The sequence below is a fragment of the Terrapene carolina genome, unplaced genomic scaffold, assembly GCF_002925995.2.
Source record: "Terrapene carolina triunguis isolate 2854851 unplaced genomic scaffold, T_m_triunguis-2.0 Scaffold58, whole genome shotgun sequence".
NCBI lineage: Eukaryota > Metazoa > Chordata > Testudines > Emydidae > Terrapene > Terrapene triunguis.
The window spans coordinates 105,981,969-106,001,982 of NW_020664409.1; the positions used below are offsets into that span (position 1 = coordinate 105,981,969).

At 42.8% G+C, this 20,014-nt stretch overlaps 1 protein-coding gene across 2 annotated transcripts in view; it reads right to left on the reverse strand.

Annotated features, from left to right (window-relative positions):
• Window positions 1–20,014, reverse strand: part of SLC45A4 (solute carrier family 45 member 4) — a 77,212-nt gene that overhangs the window by 29,956 nt on the left and 27,242 nt on the right. For both annotated transcript variants that reach the window (XM_026646776.2, XM_026646781.2), the window contains exon 2: window positions 6,454–7,062. In XM_026646776.2, the coding sequence (XP_026502561.1) occupies window positions 6,454–6,697 (244 nt within the window). In that variant the 5' untranslated portion in view covers window positions 6,698–7,062. The remainder of the gene's footprint in view (window positions 1–6,453; window positions 7,063–20,014) is intronic.

Consider the following 20,014-nt stretch of genomic DNA (forward strand, 5'->3'; position numbering starts at 1 on the left):
CCTCCCTGACTGCCCCCCAGGACTCCCTGCTCCCTTACCCAATCCCCCCGCTCCCCACCCCTTTACCAGCGGCAGGAGCTTGCAGCCGCGACACCCGGCCAGAGCCAGCTACGCTGCCCAGCGGGAGTGGCAGGCCAGAGTGTGGCCCACGGGACAGCAGGGGAGGGGCCGGGGGCTAGCCTCCCTGGCCGGGAGCTCAGAGGCCGGGCAAGACACTCCTGTGGGCCAGATGTGGCCCGCAGGCCGTAGTTTGCCCACGTCTGTGCTAAATCCTCTGGACACCATAAAAGTGCCTCCAAGGCACAGCATAGACTGCAGTGTTGAAGGGGGAACATAATGCTATCCCTCTCCTCCTCTCCCCCCCTTCTCACCCTCCCCAGCCTCCCAGGCATAACTGCAAACGCAGATGGAATACACTGAACATCCAAAAATCCCCACCTAGCCCTCCTCATGCACCCCACTTATCAACTGATGTTTCCCCCCAAAATGGAAAGAATCTCAGAAAGGGGTAAATACATATTAAAAAGGATTGACAAAAACCCACAAGTGATTCCTACTTCCCCAACCACAGCACCTGTAGCTGCCTGACCCTCAAGGACAGGGCCTTTATCAATGGTTGAGTGGCTGGCTAAACTGAGAGGGGAGAAATGAAAAACTGGAGATGAAGTGTTAGAAGAACTCACTGCATACGCTCCAAAAAAACCTGAAAAAGTAAGGGAGAGCCGGTTTCATAGAATATCAGGGTTGGAAGGGACCTCAGGAGATCATCTAGTCCAAACCCCTGCTCAAAATAGGACCAATCCCCAGGCAGATTTTTGCCCCAGATCCCTAAATGGCCCTGTCATAACTATAAAGGGAAGGGTAACAGCCCTCCTGTGTACAATACTATGAAATCCCTCCTGGCCAGAGACTCCAAAATCCTTTTACCTGTAAAGGGTTAAGAAGCTCAGGTAACCTGGCTGACATCTGACCCAAAGGACCAATAAGGGGACAAGATACTTTCAAATCTTGGTGGGGGGGGGGGGGGAAGGCTTTTGTTTGTGCTCTTTGTTTTGGGGAGAGTTCGCTCTTGGGAGTAAGAGGGACCAGACATCAATCCAGGCTCTCCAAATCTTTCTGAACAAGTCTCTCAGATTTCAAACTTGTAAGTAAACAGCCAGGCAAGGCGTGTTAGTTTTATCAACTTGTAAATGTACCTTTTTACTAGGGTGTTTACCTCTGTTTGCTGTAACTTTGAACCTAAGGCTAGAGGGGGGTCCTTTGGGCTCTTTAAGTTTGATTACCCTGTAAAGTTATTTTCCATCCTGATTTACAGAGATGATTTTTACCTTTTTCTTTAATTAAAAGCCTTCTTTTTAAGAACCTGATTGATTTCTCCTTGTTTTAAGATCCAAGGGGTTTGGATCTGTATTCACCAGGGAATTGGTGAAGAGTCTCTCAAGGCTACCCAGGGAAGGGAATTAGCACATTGGGAGTGGTGGCAGTGGACCAGATCTAAGCTGGTAGTTAAGCTTAGAAGTTTTCATGCAGGCCCCCACATCTGTACCCTAAAGTTCAGAGTGGGGAAGGAGCCTTGACACCCCCTCAAGGACTGAACTCACAACCTTGGGTTTAGCAGGCCAATGCACAAACCACTTGTTGGAGATCAGAGAGGAAAGACACAAGGAACTATCATGAGAGTGCGAGCGAAAGATGAAGTGGACAGAGACCACACTGTCATGGCAAGAGACACTGTAGTGAGAGCCAGGGACATGCAGAGACAACACATTGAGGCAATACAGAAGCAGAATGCTCTGGTACAGCATTTGCTGGTAGAGGATGCCCAGACAATTCAGTGTCCTCAACCAGGACACAGCCATGTTCTGTAGCCTCTGGACAAAGGGTACTAGAAACATTGGCACATGTTCCCTGCTATGCCCCTACAGCAGTGCTTCCAAATACTATTCCCTCCTGGGCCAAGGTCAGGGCAGGGAGAACAATTGTACCTGGGAGCCCAGCTCTTACAAGTCATCTAACATCCCTGGTAACTTTGAGCCCTGACATTCCCCACAGGAAGACAGAAGAACAAGAGGCAGCAGAGGAAACAGATGGATGTACAGCTGTACACTTTCAGGCCTGAAATTCAATGTAACCGCAATACATATCTCTGACAGTACTGACCTGGCTCTTGCCATTTTCTAGTGAGTGCCTGGCTGGCTGCTTAAACTGCTGAGCAAGTCTCTGCACCTCAGCTACCCACCCACTGACAAGGCTCCCCCCCCCCCCCCCGGCTCTCACAAATATTGTGCAAAATACAACATGCAGCTATAATCTCAGGCTTTTTTCCCTGCAACTTCCAACCTAGCCCATTAACAGTGCCACCTTCCTTTCAGATGGCCAAATGCACACTCCACCGTCATTCTACAACTAGTGATGTGACAGTTAAATAGTTCCTTCCTTCGATCCAAGCAGCCTGTGAATGACTTCATTAGCCAGGGAAGCAGAGGATAAGCCAGGTCTCCCTGGATAACCTGAGCAATCTCCACACAGTTAATGCCCATAGTGAGCCTGGGGGCAAACTGTCCATTATTCATTAAGGTAAATAGGGCTGAGTTCCAAAAGATCCTAGCATCATGGCCTTTACAGACCATCCCGCATTTGTGTTTGTAAATCTACCATGGTGGTCAACCAAATCATTAAGCACCATGGAGAAATACCCCTTTGTTTAGAAACTGAGGCCTTGTGCAGGGGCAGACTGTAGGCACATGGGTTCCATCAATTGCCCCAATACCGTTTGGGAACCCCATGTGTGCAAAGCCATCAGTCTCCTGAGCATTACCAAGCTTTATAACCTACTGCAGCAGTACTTTATGGATAGTATCGAACACCTGCATGACAATAGCGCCAGCAGTTGATCTCCCTTATGCTGAATTAGTTGGCTATTGACTGGTAGCATTCAGGGGTGGCTAGCTTCCAAATGGCAGCCGTGAGTGGGGCACTCTGTTGCAGCTCTGGAGCGACTTCAGTACAGATATCCAAAACAGGTTGCTTTCACCATGCTGAAATTCTCTCACCACTTACTTGGTCCTCCCAGATGTATAGAATGATCATTTTCCACCAATAGATGCTGGCTTCCCAAGTCCTGAAACGGCACCGCATGAAGCTGTTCCAGGAACAGCTCTGTTGTAGCAGTTGCTTGGTGTCATCCTCTTCTTCCGCATCACCCTTCTGGTCACTGCTGGAGGAGCTGCTGCTGCTACGCCATCGGCTTGGTGGTGCAGCAGGCAAAGTCCAAACTGAAGCTACTCAGCTTAAAGAGGTCAAATAAAGCCCAAGCAGCCTCTGTACAGTAACTCCTCACGTAAAGCCGTCCCGGTTAACGGAAGGAACATGCTCGTTTAAAGTTGTGTAATGTTCCCTTCTAACGTCGTTTGGCAGCCACCTGCTTTGTCTACTGCTTGCAGGAAGAGCAGCCCCTTGCAGCTAGCTTGTGGGGGCCTGGATCCAGGGTGGACCGGCAGCCCCCTATCAGCTCCTCGCTTCCCTGTGCAGCAGCTGCCAGCAGTTCAGTTGTGTCCCTCCCCCCACTGCCATGTGCTGCTCCTGCCCTCTGCCTTGGAGCTGCTCCCCCGAGACTCCTGCTTGCTGTGCCGGGGGGAGGGAAGGAAGAGGGGGTCTGTCAGGGTGTCCCCCTCCCCCCTGCTCCTGCACCCCACTTACCCCCATCTTCCACAGAGCAGGGCTCAGGATGGAGGGAACTTGCAGCAGCTGGGGTCTCAGCAAGCTGATCTAATTAACAAGGCAGTGTACTTAAGGGAAATGCGCATATCTCCCTCCATTCCTGCTGCCTTGCAGAGTGAGAGAGTTAACCCCTGAGGGCTCAGCCCATTGCTAGTTCATCATTTAGCAGTAAGGGAAATATCCCACCCTCTGACTCCTCCACCTCAACCAAGCTCCACAATCATCATTACTGTGTACCAGTATTAAATTGTTTGTTTAAAACTTATACTGTGTGTGCGCGCACACACACACAAAATACATATATAGTCTTTTGTCTGGTGAAAAAAAATTCCCTGGAACCTAACCCCCTCATTTACATTAATTCTTATGGGGAAATTGGATTTGCGTAACATCGTTTTGCTTAAAGTCGCATTTTTCAGGAACATAACTACAACATTTGTGGTCGCGAGGATAGCAATGCAGCCAACCATTAAAAATGTTACTAGCCTGCCCAGAAAAAGAGGAAGCATGGAATGGAGAGAATGGAATCAGATTTTTTGAGAGTTTGGCCTCAAGTCCCAGAATTCCACAGGTTTCTGCTATGCATCTGACAATGTGTGAGAAAAATCCCAGAGTACACAATGCTCAGCAGTGACGCAAAGGATTGTGGACTACCTTCCCAGATTGCCATGCGCTTAGTATGCTGCATGTACACGATGCAAACTGAAAGAGGCCAGAGCTAGCATGCACACAGGACATCGGTATGGCTTCTGTATAGTGCAAACAGCAAGTGTCAACTGAATGCAAGCTACACCCTACTCCTCCCCCGCCCATGTAGACAAGGCCATGGTTCTCCTTCAGCGACGATTGTTTACTGTTGATATAACATGGTCACTCAGTTTTGGCATGTGCACATACCTTAATAGTTCAGTTGTATCTTTTAATCATACAATGTTGAAATATATAAAATTAAGATACATGAAAAAAAATACAGTGTTACTGACTCACATCTTCTATTACTGTACAACCATTCAGCACTATCAGATTACCATATAGATTACCTGTTGGGGCAAGCCTAGGGAAAAAAAAAATGGTTTGAAGTTGTGAGGGAGGGGGAACTAAACATCTAATAAATTCATGCAGGACTGGGGAAAAAAAACAACTAGTGTGCCAATATTTAAAGAGAGTATATGCTATGATCCACAAAATTATAGCCTCATTAGCCGGACATTGATTCCACAAACCAATCTTCAAGTTTCCAAACCACATAGAAAGGTCAAAGTAGGACTTGATCAAGTTTGGCAGTATCAGGTAATGATGCAATACTGTTTTAAGCTGTATTTTAAAGCATAGATAGTACATACAATAATTCAGGCACACCACTAAACCTGCTCAAATTCTGCCCTCTTCCCATTCACCACTTGCTGCAGCAAGTGATACTGAAGTGTTTATTAATCTAACACACTTAATACCTGGCCCTCACCTTTGGTTAGAAAGTCTGGAGTGTCATGTCCTTTAATGAGCCCAGCAATTATTTGGGAAACTGGCACAAGCACTTCCTTAATATGCAAGAAGCAGAACAGTCTACACTCATTTTAATCCTCATTTTATTTCCATTACACAATGCACTGTGTACTGCAGCAAGGATGCCCAAAGTTGTTCTCTCCATTAATGGATTTCTTGTTACCAAGATGGCCAACAGGTAATCTTATGGACATCCTGTACCAATAACCCTGACCTAATTAAGAGATAGAGTTGTTGGCAGCTAAATTGCAATCTAGTTTTAAAACATGCCAATAGTTTAGATTGGCAACTTTATTTGAGCAAACAAAAACTTTTAGATGTTTAGTTAACATTAGCCGTGGCATATTACTTCAGAGCTACACAGCTTCATGTTGACCATGAATCCATGCCATCTTCATTTGAGATTTTTCAGACCCTTAAGCATAAAAAGTTGAAATATTGTAGGTCATGCCGAATGTTAAACTATGTAAGTGAGAGGTTGAACTGGGTATAAGTACTCTCTCCTTTTCCTCATGTGCCAGTTGCCTATTGCATAATATGGGCAAGTTCTTGGCACAATATCTCTTTGTATCGTTAAACATATAAAGAGAGATACCAAGCAAGAGCTTTACTGAATTACACACAAGATAAGATTCGCTAGAAGCTCAAAATAGAACATACAATATTATATAGGTCAATAGTTACTGTCAAAGCCAAACCGTACAATATTCTCAGCATTTTCTTGGACAAAGTAACCTGATTAAATTTCCCAGTTCTTGTGTCAAGACTACTGAAAACAAGTTTGTACCTAAAGTCCGCTGGACTAAATATTTGTCCAATATGTTAAAATGGGTATTTGGATATAATCGGACATGATTTGTTTTCAATGCATTTTTAAAAACTTAGTACAAATGTATCTTCAAATGTGTTGACAACTTAAAATATTAGCAAAAAATACTTGGTGCTTTTTCCTCAAATCTCCTATAAGAACTAACCCTATGAAATAACAAGCAAAACCATTATACAGATGGTATATGCAAGTTCAAGGTGTTTTACAAAATGTTAAAGATCACACAATTAGTAGCAGAGTCAAGAATAGAACTCAGATGTTCCAATTTGCAGCCCACTGCTCTAGCTGTAACAAAACCACTTCTTCCTATGGCATTAGCCAAAAAACAAAACAAAACATTAAGAACAAGCAACGGCTTTATGTTTAAAGTAGTATATTAGACATGAAAAAAATGTACTTACCAATTTGCAACAATACTGGGGTTACCAATGCTGTCTCCATGGCATAACAGAATTCCCTGCCAAACATCACTGCGCCATGCATCACCCACAGGCGTACTGGTATCCGGTTTATGGATCCTTCGCTAATAGTCTCCTCCCTACTCTCATTCTCTTTGTTTGCTGGTTTCTGAAGATCTGTCACAGGTAGCTCTTGAACTTGCATAGATTCCGAGTCAGCATTCTGGGGAGCCATTTTCATTACCATAAAAATATATATTTATTATAGCTCTATAAATAATACTATCATATCTCTAAGATGTCTTCTCTTTCAGCTTCTGTTGTGTTCCTGGTGCAAGTAATGCTTATATTCCTCTTGTACAGATAGGTATTTCACAACTTCTCAGGTAGGTATGAAACAAAGAACAGGAAGCTACTTAGTAGGAATTTCAACATATGGCTTGCTACGTTTACTGTGAATTAGAGTTAAAAATCCATAATTGCCATTCAGTTAATACCAGTTTCATAATTATTATTGACAAGGTGCTGAAGTTGTTATTCTTGCTACACAGAGGTGGAAAGGCGACACAAAAAGGTGCTCCACTGTTAATCCCCATCGAGTGGCTGATTAATCTGCAACAAAGCAATAAAGTGCAAACCATTAGATATCCAAGCAACAGATTGCAAGCTGCAATCACCCTTCTGAATGTATACACTAAACAAACGTTTTCTTCACTATCAGCACCCCTGCCCAATATAGGGTCTTTATCCCAAAGCACTTTAAAAACAGTGAACAAGCTTCACATCACACATCATTAAAATGCAGCTGCTGTTTAACTGTACTAAACACTACTCTACGGTTTAGGGCATGAGGTGAAGGTTATTTAAGTTAGATGATTTGCAGGAGAAAAATCTAAGCAAAGTGTAATTACTATATTTAGGCTTTGGCCAGAGTACTAGGTAGAAGACTCAGTAATTCACAAGTTCTTTCGTGAACTCAGCTTTAGGTTCCATTTAAGAGATGTCACAGCCTACGCCAACACCGCTCTCCAGGACACAGGTTCAGTGCTGACAGGTGAGACCACCATGTACTGACTCACCAAATACCACTTTCTGAAACACTACAATAGCCCTCCGAGGTCTCAATGATAGAAAGTACTATACTTTAAATACCTGAGAGCTCCACAATTGTCGTTTACACTAAGCACACAGTAATATCCATTATCCCATGGTTTCCTCCCCAAATCTCCATAATACTTGAATGCATGATCTATTGTACAGGTTGGTAGAGGTTGACTTCCGTGGTTTACTTTAAAAACCTGAATACCCAAGAGTTTTTTTTTTTTTTTAATTTTATTATTATTAAAGTGTGGAGCATTCTGATAGGAAAAACTTGATTATCATGGTCTTTCCTGTAACAAATTTAAGCAGAAGTGTAAAAAAGTCACACAGCTGGGAAGAAACTTTTGAAGTTCAATACTTCAATATTGAACTTCTGAATAGGTCATGTCCCTAATGCTTACCTCTTCTCCCTACAACACCAAGACATCCAATCACAGCCCTTATCTTTCAAAGCCTGTCAATACTGCTGATTCTAAAGTTGATCACAGTGGAGTGATGCAATGCTCTCCGGCCTGCACAGTATTCCGAGACTATGTTCTGCCCAGGGACTTCTCATGTCTCCCATACAGCAGGGCAGAGAGAAGCATCACTGAGCCACAGGAAACCTTAAGTAGAACTAGCCATAACGCTATATTTTTAACGAGAAGGATAAGCATTTTGCAATAAGTGCAACTGTTAATTTCCAAGGAGTCAGATTTGACATATTAATTTCCATGTTTGTTTCAGAGAGATGTGTATGAAAATCTAACCCAAGCACAAAATGTATTTGATTCTACTGAAAGAAACAACGTGGGTGAGGTAATGTCTTTTGTTGGACCAACTTTCACTGTGAGAAGCTTTCGAGCTCAGAGTCTTTCTTCAGGTCCACAATGTTATTTTGTAAGTTACCCACATGCTAGGTTCTCTTTGAGAAAGGTCTGAGCAGTCTCTTGACCCATAACCAAGGCACATTCCCTTCCTGTTTATCTTCGACTCCAGATCCTGTACTGTGGATCATCTACTCCTATAGGTTTCTCATCTGGACAAGCATTATCTCCCAAAAGCATAATTCTGACAAGGGGTCCTATTTAAGGAAAACCATGGAGATTAGCTCAATCTTGTTAAAAAAATTATAGTGGTATCATATTGAAGAGTTAATCTCAAAATTCAAGATCAAAGTTGCAATATGTTGAGTTTTTTTGTTTTTTTTTTTTTAAACAAACAAACAAAAACCCCACCACTCACCCTGCAACTGAATTTTCACCCCAGCACAAAGGTCCCCACAAAAGAGTTTAAGTAATGCAGAAAACCTTAACACAGAGTTTATGAGATGCACAGGGCCCTGTCTGCCCTCTGCACCAGGGTGAGTTTCACCCTATGAGACTGGCATTTTATTCCTGTCTTTTACCAGTCTTTTGGTCCTGCTGCTCCAGCATACTGTCTGCCATTGCTTTACAGCACTATAAAACTATAGCGCTATTTGTATTGCCTTACCCAGTATATGTTGTCACAACCAGATAAAAGAAGGCAATGAGCCCTCATAGGAAGTATTTTTCCATGGCACAAAGGTTACCAAGTTCATCCAGACTGCAAGGCAGCTGAGTATTTTGGTCAGACTAACATCCCAGGGTTTTAACAGCTGCACTAGAAACCCCACAAAGTGACTTTTTCTTCTAAACTATTAAAATTACAGGAGCTCTTTAATGTAATCATTTGATAACAAACCTTAACTACTATAATGTGCTCCATATGTGGCTAGATCTTGATCACTTGGAGATATTAAACCTGTGTTAGAATGCAGCAGCTTGTTTATCATGCTGAGACCACTTGTGCTTTAGCAGTGCCAAGTGTCTGTTTAACCTAGAGAGCCCTAAACAGTTTTGAACAGGGTTACCTGAGAGTAGGGTGACCAGGTGTCTGTTTTTTTGACTGGAACACCCGGTCGAAAAGGGACCCTAGCAGCTCTGGACAGCACCGCCGACCAGGTTGTTAAGAGTCTGGTCAGCAGTGTTGTGGAGCTAAGGCAGACCAGCCCCTACCTGTCCTGGCACTGTGGACTACATTGCGCCCCAGAAGCTGCCAGCAGGTCTGGCTTCTAGGTGGGGGGGAGAAAATGTGTATCTGTGCGCTGCCTCCACCCTGAGCACTGGCTCCACACTCCCATTAGCCAGGAACCGTGGCCAATGGGAGCTAGGGGTGGGCCGTGCCCACGGGCGAGAGCAGCAGAGCGTGAAGCTGCCTGCCGCGCCTCCGCCTAGGACCCGAACCTGCTGGCCGCTTCTGGGGTGTAGTGCAGTTCGCGGTGCCAGGACAGGCAGGAAGCATGTCTTAGCCCCCCTGCTGTGCCGCTGACCAGGAGCCGCTGCAAGTAAGCCTGCACCCCAAACCCCTCATCCCCAGCCCAGAGCCCCCTTCCACACCCTGAACCCCTCATTTCTGGCCCCACCCCAGAGCCTGCACCCCCAGTTAGAGCCCTCACCCTCTCCCACATCCCATCCCCTGCCCCAGCCCAGTGAAAGTGAGTGAGGGTGGGGAAGAGCAAGCCACCGAGGGAGGGGGAATATAGTGAGCGGGGGGAAGGGGTGGGGCTAGGGTGTTCAGTTTTGTGGGATTAGAAAGTTGGCAACCCTACCTGAGAGATCATCTCTCCCTCACAGCAGTACTACTGCAGCAGAGATGTTTAGCTTGGGACTAGGACTTATAAAGCACAGGGAGCTGCTGGCTGGAAATCCTCCACAAAGACCCCTCGGTTTTGGAATTGGTTTCCAACCTTGATCTGCCTGCATAGTCTGTAGACATTACTTCCTTTGTGGGGGAGGGTAAGCGGCGGGCTGAGGTCAGGTGAGGGGTGTAATTGTTATTATGGTTTTAGTATTAGATGTGTGCACCTGTTGACTATTCAACCGGATAAGGGGCAGTGTTATTTGTACTTGCATATTTATGGTAAATGCAAATATTAAGAGGGACATCATATTTTTATGAACAAAAAAAAAAAAAACCATCTGCAAACTCGTAACAGATGCTAGAATAGACAGACAACTACCTTTTAAATACATCCAAATATCAATTTAAAACACTACTAAAAATAGTTTGAAATGTGTTTTAGGACCTGTCACTCAGCAGCCTGTCTTAATAGTATTAAAACACCAGTATTTGCTAAAATACCAACATTGTGTTGTTTGGCACTGTGGAGGAAACAAATATGAAGACATTCTCTGCCCCAAGGAACTTATAGTTTAAGACTCATCACTATAGGAAAGTGCAGACTTGAGTTTCTGCTTTGTTTCCTCTCATTTTACTCTTCAATAATGTAATGTTGAGTTGGAAGGGGGATTTGACTTGGGTTTTAATATGTCTACACTGCAAAAAACCTCATGGTAGTGAATCTCCAAGCCCAGGAAAATTGACTTGGGCTCTTGGGGCTCCAAGATGCTCCCCCTCACTGGGTTTCAAAGCCCAGGCTCCAGCCCAAGGCCAGATGTCAACACTGCTCTTTTTAGCCCTGCAGTCCAAGCCCCGTGAGTGCAAATCAATTGATCTGGGTGCAGACTCTGTACCATGGGTTTTTCTTTGCAGCATAGACACCTTTATAATAGTCATGGGATTCTCTCTGAAGATATTTAGAAGGTATCTGAATGAAACCCGAGTGGTGCTTAGTTTATCAGATTAGAATGTTTTCCCATGCATGGGGCAGGATGAGGGTGGGGGCTGGTATCATTGGCAGAGTGAAAGGGATGAGAAGATGAGATCAGAGAGTTAGGCCAAGATACAGTTGAGCAAGACCCTGAAGGTGAGACTAAGATGATTAAACTTGATATGGATGGCAAGGGGGAGTCAGATTCAAAAGAGTGGAGTGACAGGCTGTGATTGATAAGGGATCCTGGCTTTCTGTGATAATCCCTCTCCCGCCCCCAAATTATCCAATAGCCCCCCCCGCCCTCAGAAAAATCCGTGTTTTTCTGCGATTAAAATGAAATGCAGAACTTGAGTTTCCCTAAAGCGTGCACTCTCTAGATTATATCACTGGAACACAATGTTTTATTGATAGATTTACAATTTTTAAGCAAGCTCAAAGCCTACCAGTGCCATCAATCATAATAAAATTAAATACAATTGCAGTTTGTATTTCTTACATATATACCAAATACTTCTATGTACTGGGCTCAGCACTGGGTTGTTTAATATGGAGAGCTGGATAAACTGGATTTTACTGTATGTTTCTATTTTGTCACAGTGTAAAAACTAAATGGTTTTCTGTCAAAATGTAAATTCCATGTTTTTCCACAGCAAATAGATTTCTAGGATCTCTGCTGAGCAACAAAGAAAATGTTAACAGCTGCATTTTTCTTGGACTGGAAAGAGACAATCTGGGTATCAGAGTTTGAGGCCACAGAAAAAGTAGTTATGGTAATCAAGACAAGTGACCTGGGCATGGACAGGTTTTATCCACTGGAACAAGAAAGGATGACTAAAAACCCAACATCATCTGCTTGATGGTGAAGGATTACAATAGCCTTCCCTCACTACTGCAATTCAACTCCAAATGCAAATCTAATGCAAAAATACAATCTTGGAAGGGACTATCACATCTTCATAGTGAGGTCTTTTGCAAGATTTGAGAAGTATAAACACAACTAGTTTATTTTAGAATAATCCTGCTTCCTCCTCTCCCCCACAGTTAACTTTGCAGTGACACGAAGATTAATACAGGAATAAAGTTTGCCAGGACAAGAGGTTAATGCTCATTTACAGAACCATGGGGGAATTTCAGGAGCAGTGGGTGCTTCCTTACAAAGATTCCAGGTTATAACAGGTCTTAGAGAATCACTGGTTTCATTTTACTGGATCTGAAGGCTGTAGGGAGAGATTAATTCCTCTGCATCACGCTCTGCTCTTCTCCCCGCCCCATGGCATGTGGAAATCAGAAAACAAGAATACCAAGTAAGTTAATTTCTTGGCTTTGGGGCCAGCTAGGGTTGTCAACTTTCTAATCGAAACCAAACTGAACACCCTTGCCATGCCCCCTGCCCTGAGACCCCACTCCTGACTCCCTCCATCCCGCCTCACTCGCTCTCCCCCACCCTCAGTCACTTTCGGGCTGGGGCAGTAGGCTGGGGTGCAGAAGGGAGTGAGGGCTCAGGCTGGGGGTGTGGACTCTGGGTGCAGGAGGGGGCTCAGAGCTGGGGCTAGGGATGAGGGGTTTGGGGTGTAGGAGGGGGTTCCAACTGGGGACAGGAGTCCAGGAGGGGGGTTCAGGGTGTGCGCTCTGGCCAGGCAGCACTTACCAGGTGGCTCCCAGTCAGTGGGGCTAAGGCAGGCTCCCAGAAGTGGCCAGCACAGACGTGCAGGGTCCAAGGGGCTCTGCGTGCTGCCCAGGGTGGCAGGCGCCGCCCCGCAGCTCCCACTGGCTGTGGTTCCCGGACAATGGGTGCTGCGGAGCCAGTGCTCAGGATGGGGGCACGGCAGGGAGGCTCCCTAGCCCCTGCGCCTAGGAGCCGAACATGCCGTCCGCTTCCGGGAATTGTGCGGAACCAGGGCAGGCCACCAGGGTCCCTTTTTGACCGGGTGTTCTGGTCGAAAACTGGATGCCTGGCAACTCTAGGGCCAGCAAACAATGGGGAAAGTAGCAAGTTATCTAGAAACATCATAAAACTTCATAGCTGAGAAGAGTTACTATAGTGGTATCACTTCAGAAGTAGTTAGTTATTTGAAAGCTAGAGCGTCTGTGGCCATTTTTAATACAGTAAAGCCTCAGTTACAAAACAGTTAGTTATTAACCAACTGGTCAATTGCACACACCTCATTTGGAACTGGACATATGCAATCAGGCAGCAGATACAAAAAAGCAAATACAGTACTGTGTTTACCGTAAACTACTGAAAAAAGGGAAAGTTTAAAAAAGATTTGACAAGGTAAGGAAACTGTGTGCTTGTTTCATTTAAATTAAGATGGTTAAAGGCAACGTTTTTCTTCTGCACAGTAAAGTTTCAAAGCTGTAGTAAGTCAATGTTCAGTTGTAAACTTTTGAAACAACCATAACGTTTTGTTCAGAGTTATGAACAACTTCCATTCCCGAGCTTCCACTGTATTATGAAAATCCTTTTACTAGTGTCTATGGCTCCAAAAATCTTACATTTCATGCAGCTTCCATTTAACAAAGCAGTCTATTCATTTTATTTTAAATATACCAATAAGTAGCACAGGTCAAATTTCAATGTTAGAATTACTTTGTTCCAGTTCGGTTCAATAATATTAAATCTCAGTTATACTTTTAGAAGCGATGAGTTTGGTTTACATTTTACCTGGCATTCAAGCAGTTTAGGCATTAAAACAGCTGGCTTTCCTTCCTCAAGTAGTGCAAGCAGAGAGGCATAGTAAATAGATGGCAGTGAAGGTCCCTGTGGAAAACTATAATGTTATAAACAAGCCACAAGGCATCTTAAATGTAAAGGAGGATAGAGTCAGCACATTATGCTAACTTTGTAAAACATTTGACTCAGGAAAAACTAAACTATTCCTCCACCCTGCCATACGAGTTCACTAAGCTATCACTGTTTTTGTATCATATCCAGCACCGTAGTATCTCAGCGTGTTCCATAAAATAGTGTGAACAATTCTACTACATTTATCTATTGCCTACCTAGAGATAATCTTAATAAGCATGTGGCTTTTTATGCAACCTTTATACAAGACAATTTAGATACAAACAAATCTAAAGTGGTAAGATGTGTACTGGGGAGGATGGACTGCTTACATAACAGTTCTTCTCCAACACTGATTTCTATGCATACTAGTATTTTACCTTGACCTTTAGCTAAATAAAGACAGTAACAACTATAAGTTTAGTTAATATTTCAACAGGAATATTAAGTGAGCATTATTTTATAACATTCTAGTGCAAGTTCATCTGTGCTAAGTTTTTTCACAGATATCCTGAGAAACATGAGAACTCTAGAAGGGTGGTAATCTTATAATTTAGTGTCAAGGTTTTGAGTAGACTAAAAAAAAAAATGAACCATTATTTGTGAAAAAAATTTTCTATCTTTCACAGCTTTCTGGTCAAGCTGTTACCATATCTTTTGATGCTGCCCAATGAATGATTATGGAGATGGTGAAGGTCTATAAGCAGTAGGGAAAATAACTGGAAGTTGAGGGAGGTGGCAGGGAAGAGGAATAGTTATATTGGATCAGACTGAAGGTCCAGCCAATCTGGTGGATTTTCTCCAATGGCGAGTATTAGATGCTAGAGAAGTGTAAAATGCTCAAACAATTACACACGAGTATGAATCAGGCAATTGCCTATGAACCCTCATGCTTCACAGCATGTATTATGCCAGGGGTGGCCAACCTGAGCCTGAGAAGGAGCCAGAATTTACCAATGTACATTGCCAAAGAGCCACAGTAATATATCAGCAGGCCTCCCCCCCACCCATCAGCTCCCCCGCCCACCCGCAGCTCTGCCAATCAGTGCCTCCCCCTCCCTATCAGCTGTTTCCTGGTGTGCAGGAGGCTGGGGGGGGGAGGGAGATGAGCGAGGGCACGGCAGGCTCAGAGGAGGGGGCAGGAAGGGGTGAGTGGGGGGCAGGGCCTGTGGCGGAGCCAGGGGTTGAGCAGTGAGCACGCCCTGGCACATTGGAGAGATGGTGCCTGTAGCTCAAGCCCTGGAGTCGGTGCCTACACAAGAAGCCACATATTAACTTCTGAAGAGCCGCATGTGGCTCTGGAGCCACAGGTTGGCCACTCCTGTATTATGCTTTTTGAGAGAGGTAGCCAAATATTACACTTCTGCATCTGTGACGCTCTCATTAAAGAGATCAGAGTGCATCACATCAATCCCAAATTGGTGAATTCAGGGGAGCATAAATAGTTAGAATTTTCTGGAGGAAAATAGTGGTAACATTGAACAGATTTTAAACATTTGTTCTCTGTAAGCAAAAAACAATGATGGGATGTAGAAAATGGATTGTTCTACAAACAGTCTCAGAGAATACTAACAATCATCCCCATGATTAGGGCTAATAGTCATCCTCCAGAGTTGAGGAGATTCCAACTTTTTTTTTTTTAAATTTTATTTATTAAATAAAGTAACTGGGCTTTGCAGATCCAGCTACAGTCTGCTGAGGAACTGTCCTTTCCTTGTAATGCAGGACACTCTCTCCATTGATGCTTTGTATAGTTGGCTTCCAAAGAGGCTAAACTTTAGCACAGTCTAAAAATTTAGACTGCATTCTTTAAAAAGCAGTCTTAAAAACGTATTTTCAAATTATTTTCCCCAATTGGATTGAGTATTTGCTTGGACTGTTTACAGTCCAAACATTGCTGCATTATTCTGTGCAACAGTGAAACTGCTAGTATGTTTTCATTAGCCAAATTAAGTGAGAGGCTAAGTAAACTATTCAAACGGAGTATTTTAAAGATTAACGAACATTGTAGATTATAATAAATAAGGACATTGGATAGCCTGACAAGTGCTCCTTTGTAAAAGGAAGTCATAGAATATCTATTGCTTCTCTCCATTTAAGAGGGGAAAAAATGGAGATAATCTGGACTTCCTTCCACAATTCTGAGTATTTAAACTTCCAGACTACTTAAGTACACAAGTGAACTTAAAGTTCATTGCTTAAATACAATGCAGAAATTCTGTAAAAGTTGAATAAAATCTTTTCAATAACCCCTCATCCAATGGTACCCAAAGTAACTTATTTTATAAAAAGTGACATGTTCGCTAAACTGCATGCCTGAACTCCTTAGCCAGAGAGGTGTTGTGCTTTCGGGATATATTGCTGGGTGTTTCTGAACATTCAGGGACAATATTGTTATGATTTGCAAACACAAGGGGAGAAGCAAAATACAATTGTTGAAGTCAACAACTTCCTCTATTGTCCTGTTTGAAATTTAAGGGTAAGGGATGCCAAAACATGTGACTTTGCTAATGCAGTAAACCCCAGCTAATGAAAACATGTTTACCATATATTTGCTAAGCACGAATAGTACTACAGATCAATGCTGTGGATACAATTATTAGGACTATTCAGGTGCCAATTCCTTCCTCTATTAGAGATTTGTTATTCTCTATTTTAAAAGCAATACTTAAGGTTAAAAATATGGAAACTCACAAAAAGAATCCTGTATAGTAACAGATACCTAGCGAATATAAACAAGTATACCTAGTTGCAAGGAAGAGGCTCTCCGAAAGATACAAGTTCTAGCCATAGGAAAAATAGGATCACCCCAAAATATTCCTTGAGATCTAATGTGATGCTATAGTTAGCCCAACAACTTTCCTAAAAAGCCTTTAAGCTCACTGGTCTATTCATGAATTCCTCACTCATCCTGATTTCCAAAACCAAATATTAAATATAAAACAGAAAAACGGGGCCATTAGAATACAAGTGGAACAGCAGCACGACAGTTCTACAGTTGTGTTAGGGAGCGAAGACAGACACTTAACCATGACTCCTCTGCAACAATCATGATATTAAGAACTTCCTCCACTTCTCTCAACTAGGCCAGTTACTCTTGACAGGTTTAATTCTTTGGGTGGAGGGAAGAGGAACTTCTGCTGGGGCAGGGGGAGTTATCCTGCCCTTTTCCATCAGTCAATATTCTCTGTAGCCCCAAAAGGCAGATTTGAGCATTCCGGATTCTTAGATAAGGTCAGAAGGAACGATTGTGATCATCAAGCCTGACCTCCTGTATAACAGGCCATAGGACTTCCTTGAATTATTTTTGAACTAAAGCATCTTTTAGAAAAAAGAAAAAAAAAAGGGTTTTTTTTGTTTTTTTTTTAAATCAAAAGTTTCCAGTGATGGATTACCAATCACAGCCCCTTGGTAAATTGTTCCAATGGTTCATTATCCTCGCCTGTTAAAAATTCACACCTCATTTCCCATCTGAATTTGTCTAGCTTTAGTTCCAGACATTGGGTCTTGTTATACCTTTGTCACTGTAGAGCCTGTTATCCAATTTCTATTATTCCCTATGTAGGTATTTATGAACTGTGATCAAGCCACCCCTCAACTTTTTCTTTGACAAACTAAATAGATAGACTCAAGGAGCTCAAATCACTATAAGGCATGTTTTCCAGCCCTATAATCATTTGTGTGGCTCTTCTCTGAAGATTCTCCAATTTATTAACATCCTTCTTTAATTGTTGACAGCAGAACCGGACACAGTATTCCAGCAGCGGTGGCACCAGTACCAAATACAGAGGTAATATAGCCTACTTACTTTGACTGAAGATTCCTCTCATTATACATCCAAGAACAGCTTCATGCTGGGAGTTCATATTAAGCCAATTATCTGCCATGACCTTGTGTCCTTTTCAGTCACTGATTTCCATCCTGTAAGTATGGCCTGCATTTTTAGTTTCTAGATGCATACTTTAGATTTGGTCATATTAAAGACTATAGAGTTTGTTTGCACCCAGTTTACCAAGCAATCCAGAACACTGCACCACTGACCTGTCCTCTTCATTATTTACCACGCTCGGATCGTTGGGTCATCTGCAAACATTAGCAGTGATGATTTTATGTTTTCTTCCAGGTCATTAACATTTTTATCAAATAGGAATGTATTCTTGGCCCTATGCTACAGGACCACACTGGAAAACACACCTGCTTGATGATGGTTCCCTGTTTACAGTTACCTATTAAATGGCTTAAAAACTGGCTGACATACCAAGTCAACATGGTACATGGAGACCATTCTAGTTTTTTTTTTTTTTTTTTTTTAATCAGAATGTCATGTGGTACCAAGTCAAATGCCTTAAAGGTAAACCTCCTATATTACCTTCATCAGACCTGTAATCTCAAAACAAGATAATTGCTAACCAACACGGGTTTATGGAAACTAGATCTTGTCAAACTAACTTGATATATTACTCCCCCTTAATTCTATATTTAACTGAGTACCAAATCAATTGTTAGTTTTTTGTCCAGGACTGATGATGCGAGGCTCACGGGCCTATAGTACCTAGGTTGTCCCATTTACCCTTTTTAAATAGCGGCACAACATTAGCTTTCTTCCAGTGTTCCAAGTCTTGCTAAAAATCCTAACATTACTGGCCCAGCAAGCTCCTCTTCCATCTTTTAAAACTCTTGGAATGCAAGTTAACCAGACTTGCTGCTTTAATAATGTCTAGCTTTCATAGCTACTGTTCAACATCCTCCTAAGCTATTATGGATGGAAAGTGTTTAATCAACACCTCATCTAGCTTCTCCTCCCAAATATAGAACAAAAAGTATTTATTAAACACATCTGCCTTGTCTGCATTATTGCTAATCTTATCATTTTCATTTAGTAATGGACCAATATCCTTTTGCTCCTTATATAGTTAAAAATACTCATGGTTCTTAGCACTGATTAAATCATGCCTGTAGCTTCCAACGAGGTTGGTGCTTGTATATTAGGCAGAGTCATGCTGTCTAAAAGGGAAGGGAGGTAGCCAACCTGGGAGTAGGAACAGAGATATCCTGCAACGTGAAGCAGGATAGCTAGGATGAACAGGCAATCTAGGAAAGGAGGAACTTGGATGTTCCCCATAAGGTAGATGAGGCAGCTTGAAGAGAATCTTGGCATGCACACATGGTGGGCTGGATCATTATGCTCTTCCTTCCTTCCCCACTACCAGACCGCTACTGTGATGTTCTGAGGCCACAATGTAAACGCATCAGCTGCAGGGAGTCAGGATCTCAGAACTTCCCAGTACTCTATACCATACTACTACTACTAGTTTTTAAATCTAAACAGGCCACTAGCAACAATTTAACTTTGATAGGCAACGCAAGTGTGGGTTAGTGTTATTATGAGAACTTATGCATTTCCTGATACTCAGTAAGCTATTAAAGTAATAAGGTTGTAGATAAAAAGTAATAAATACCAAACTCTTATCTAGGTGCTTTTCATCTGCCAATCTCGAAATGCTTTAAAAAAGGAGTTCAGGATCATCATCCCCATTTTACAATGCAGGAACAGCAGTACGGAGAGGTGAAAAGATTAATTTCTTAGTGCATGCATTTTAGATTTATTAAGTTTCGTGGCTCTCTGCTCTATTGGATTTTTGAAGTGGCTCTTCAATTGTTAAGTTGGTGGAATGCCACTGCAGTGAACAAATCCACACTCGCTTGATTTTAATGAAGATTTTCAGATGATCTAATTACGACAACGCTTCTCCCACCCAACCACTTTGAAAAGCCTCACATTAAGTGGCACAAACATTTCTTAAAAGATTTGATAGACAGAAAAGAGTAACAAAATGGCTACATCAGCACAGGAGTTCACATCCATTTTAAAGTTTAGCGAACAGGAACTTCTTAGGTATTAGTGACATTAGTTCTGCTGAGGGGCTGGTCTGTCTGTTTTGATTCTTCTAGCTGCACATAGCATGAGTGATTAGTGAAGAACCTTTCAAGGACTTTGTAATCATTTCTCTGGGGTCACATCTTTCATACGCCACCAAGGGCGGTCTTTCTTCTGCATTTGT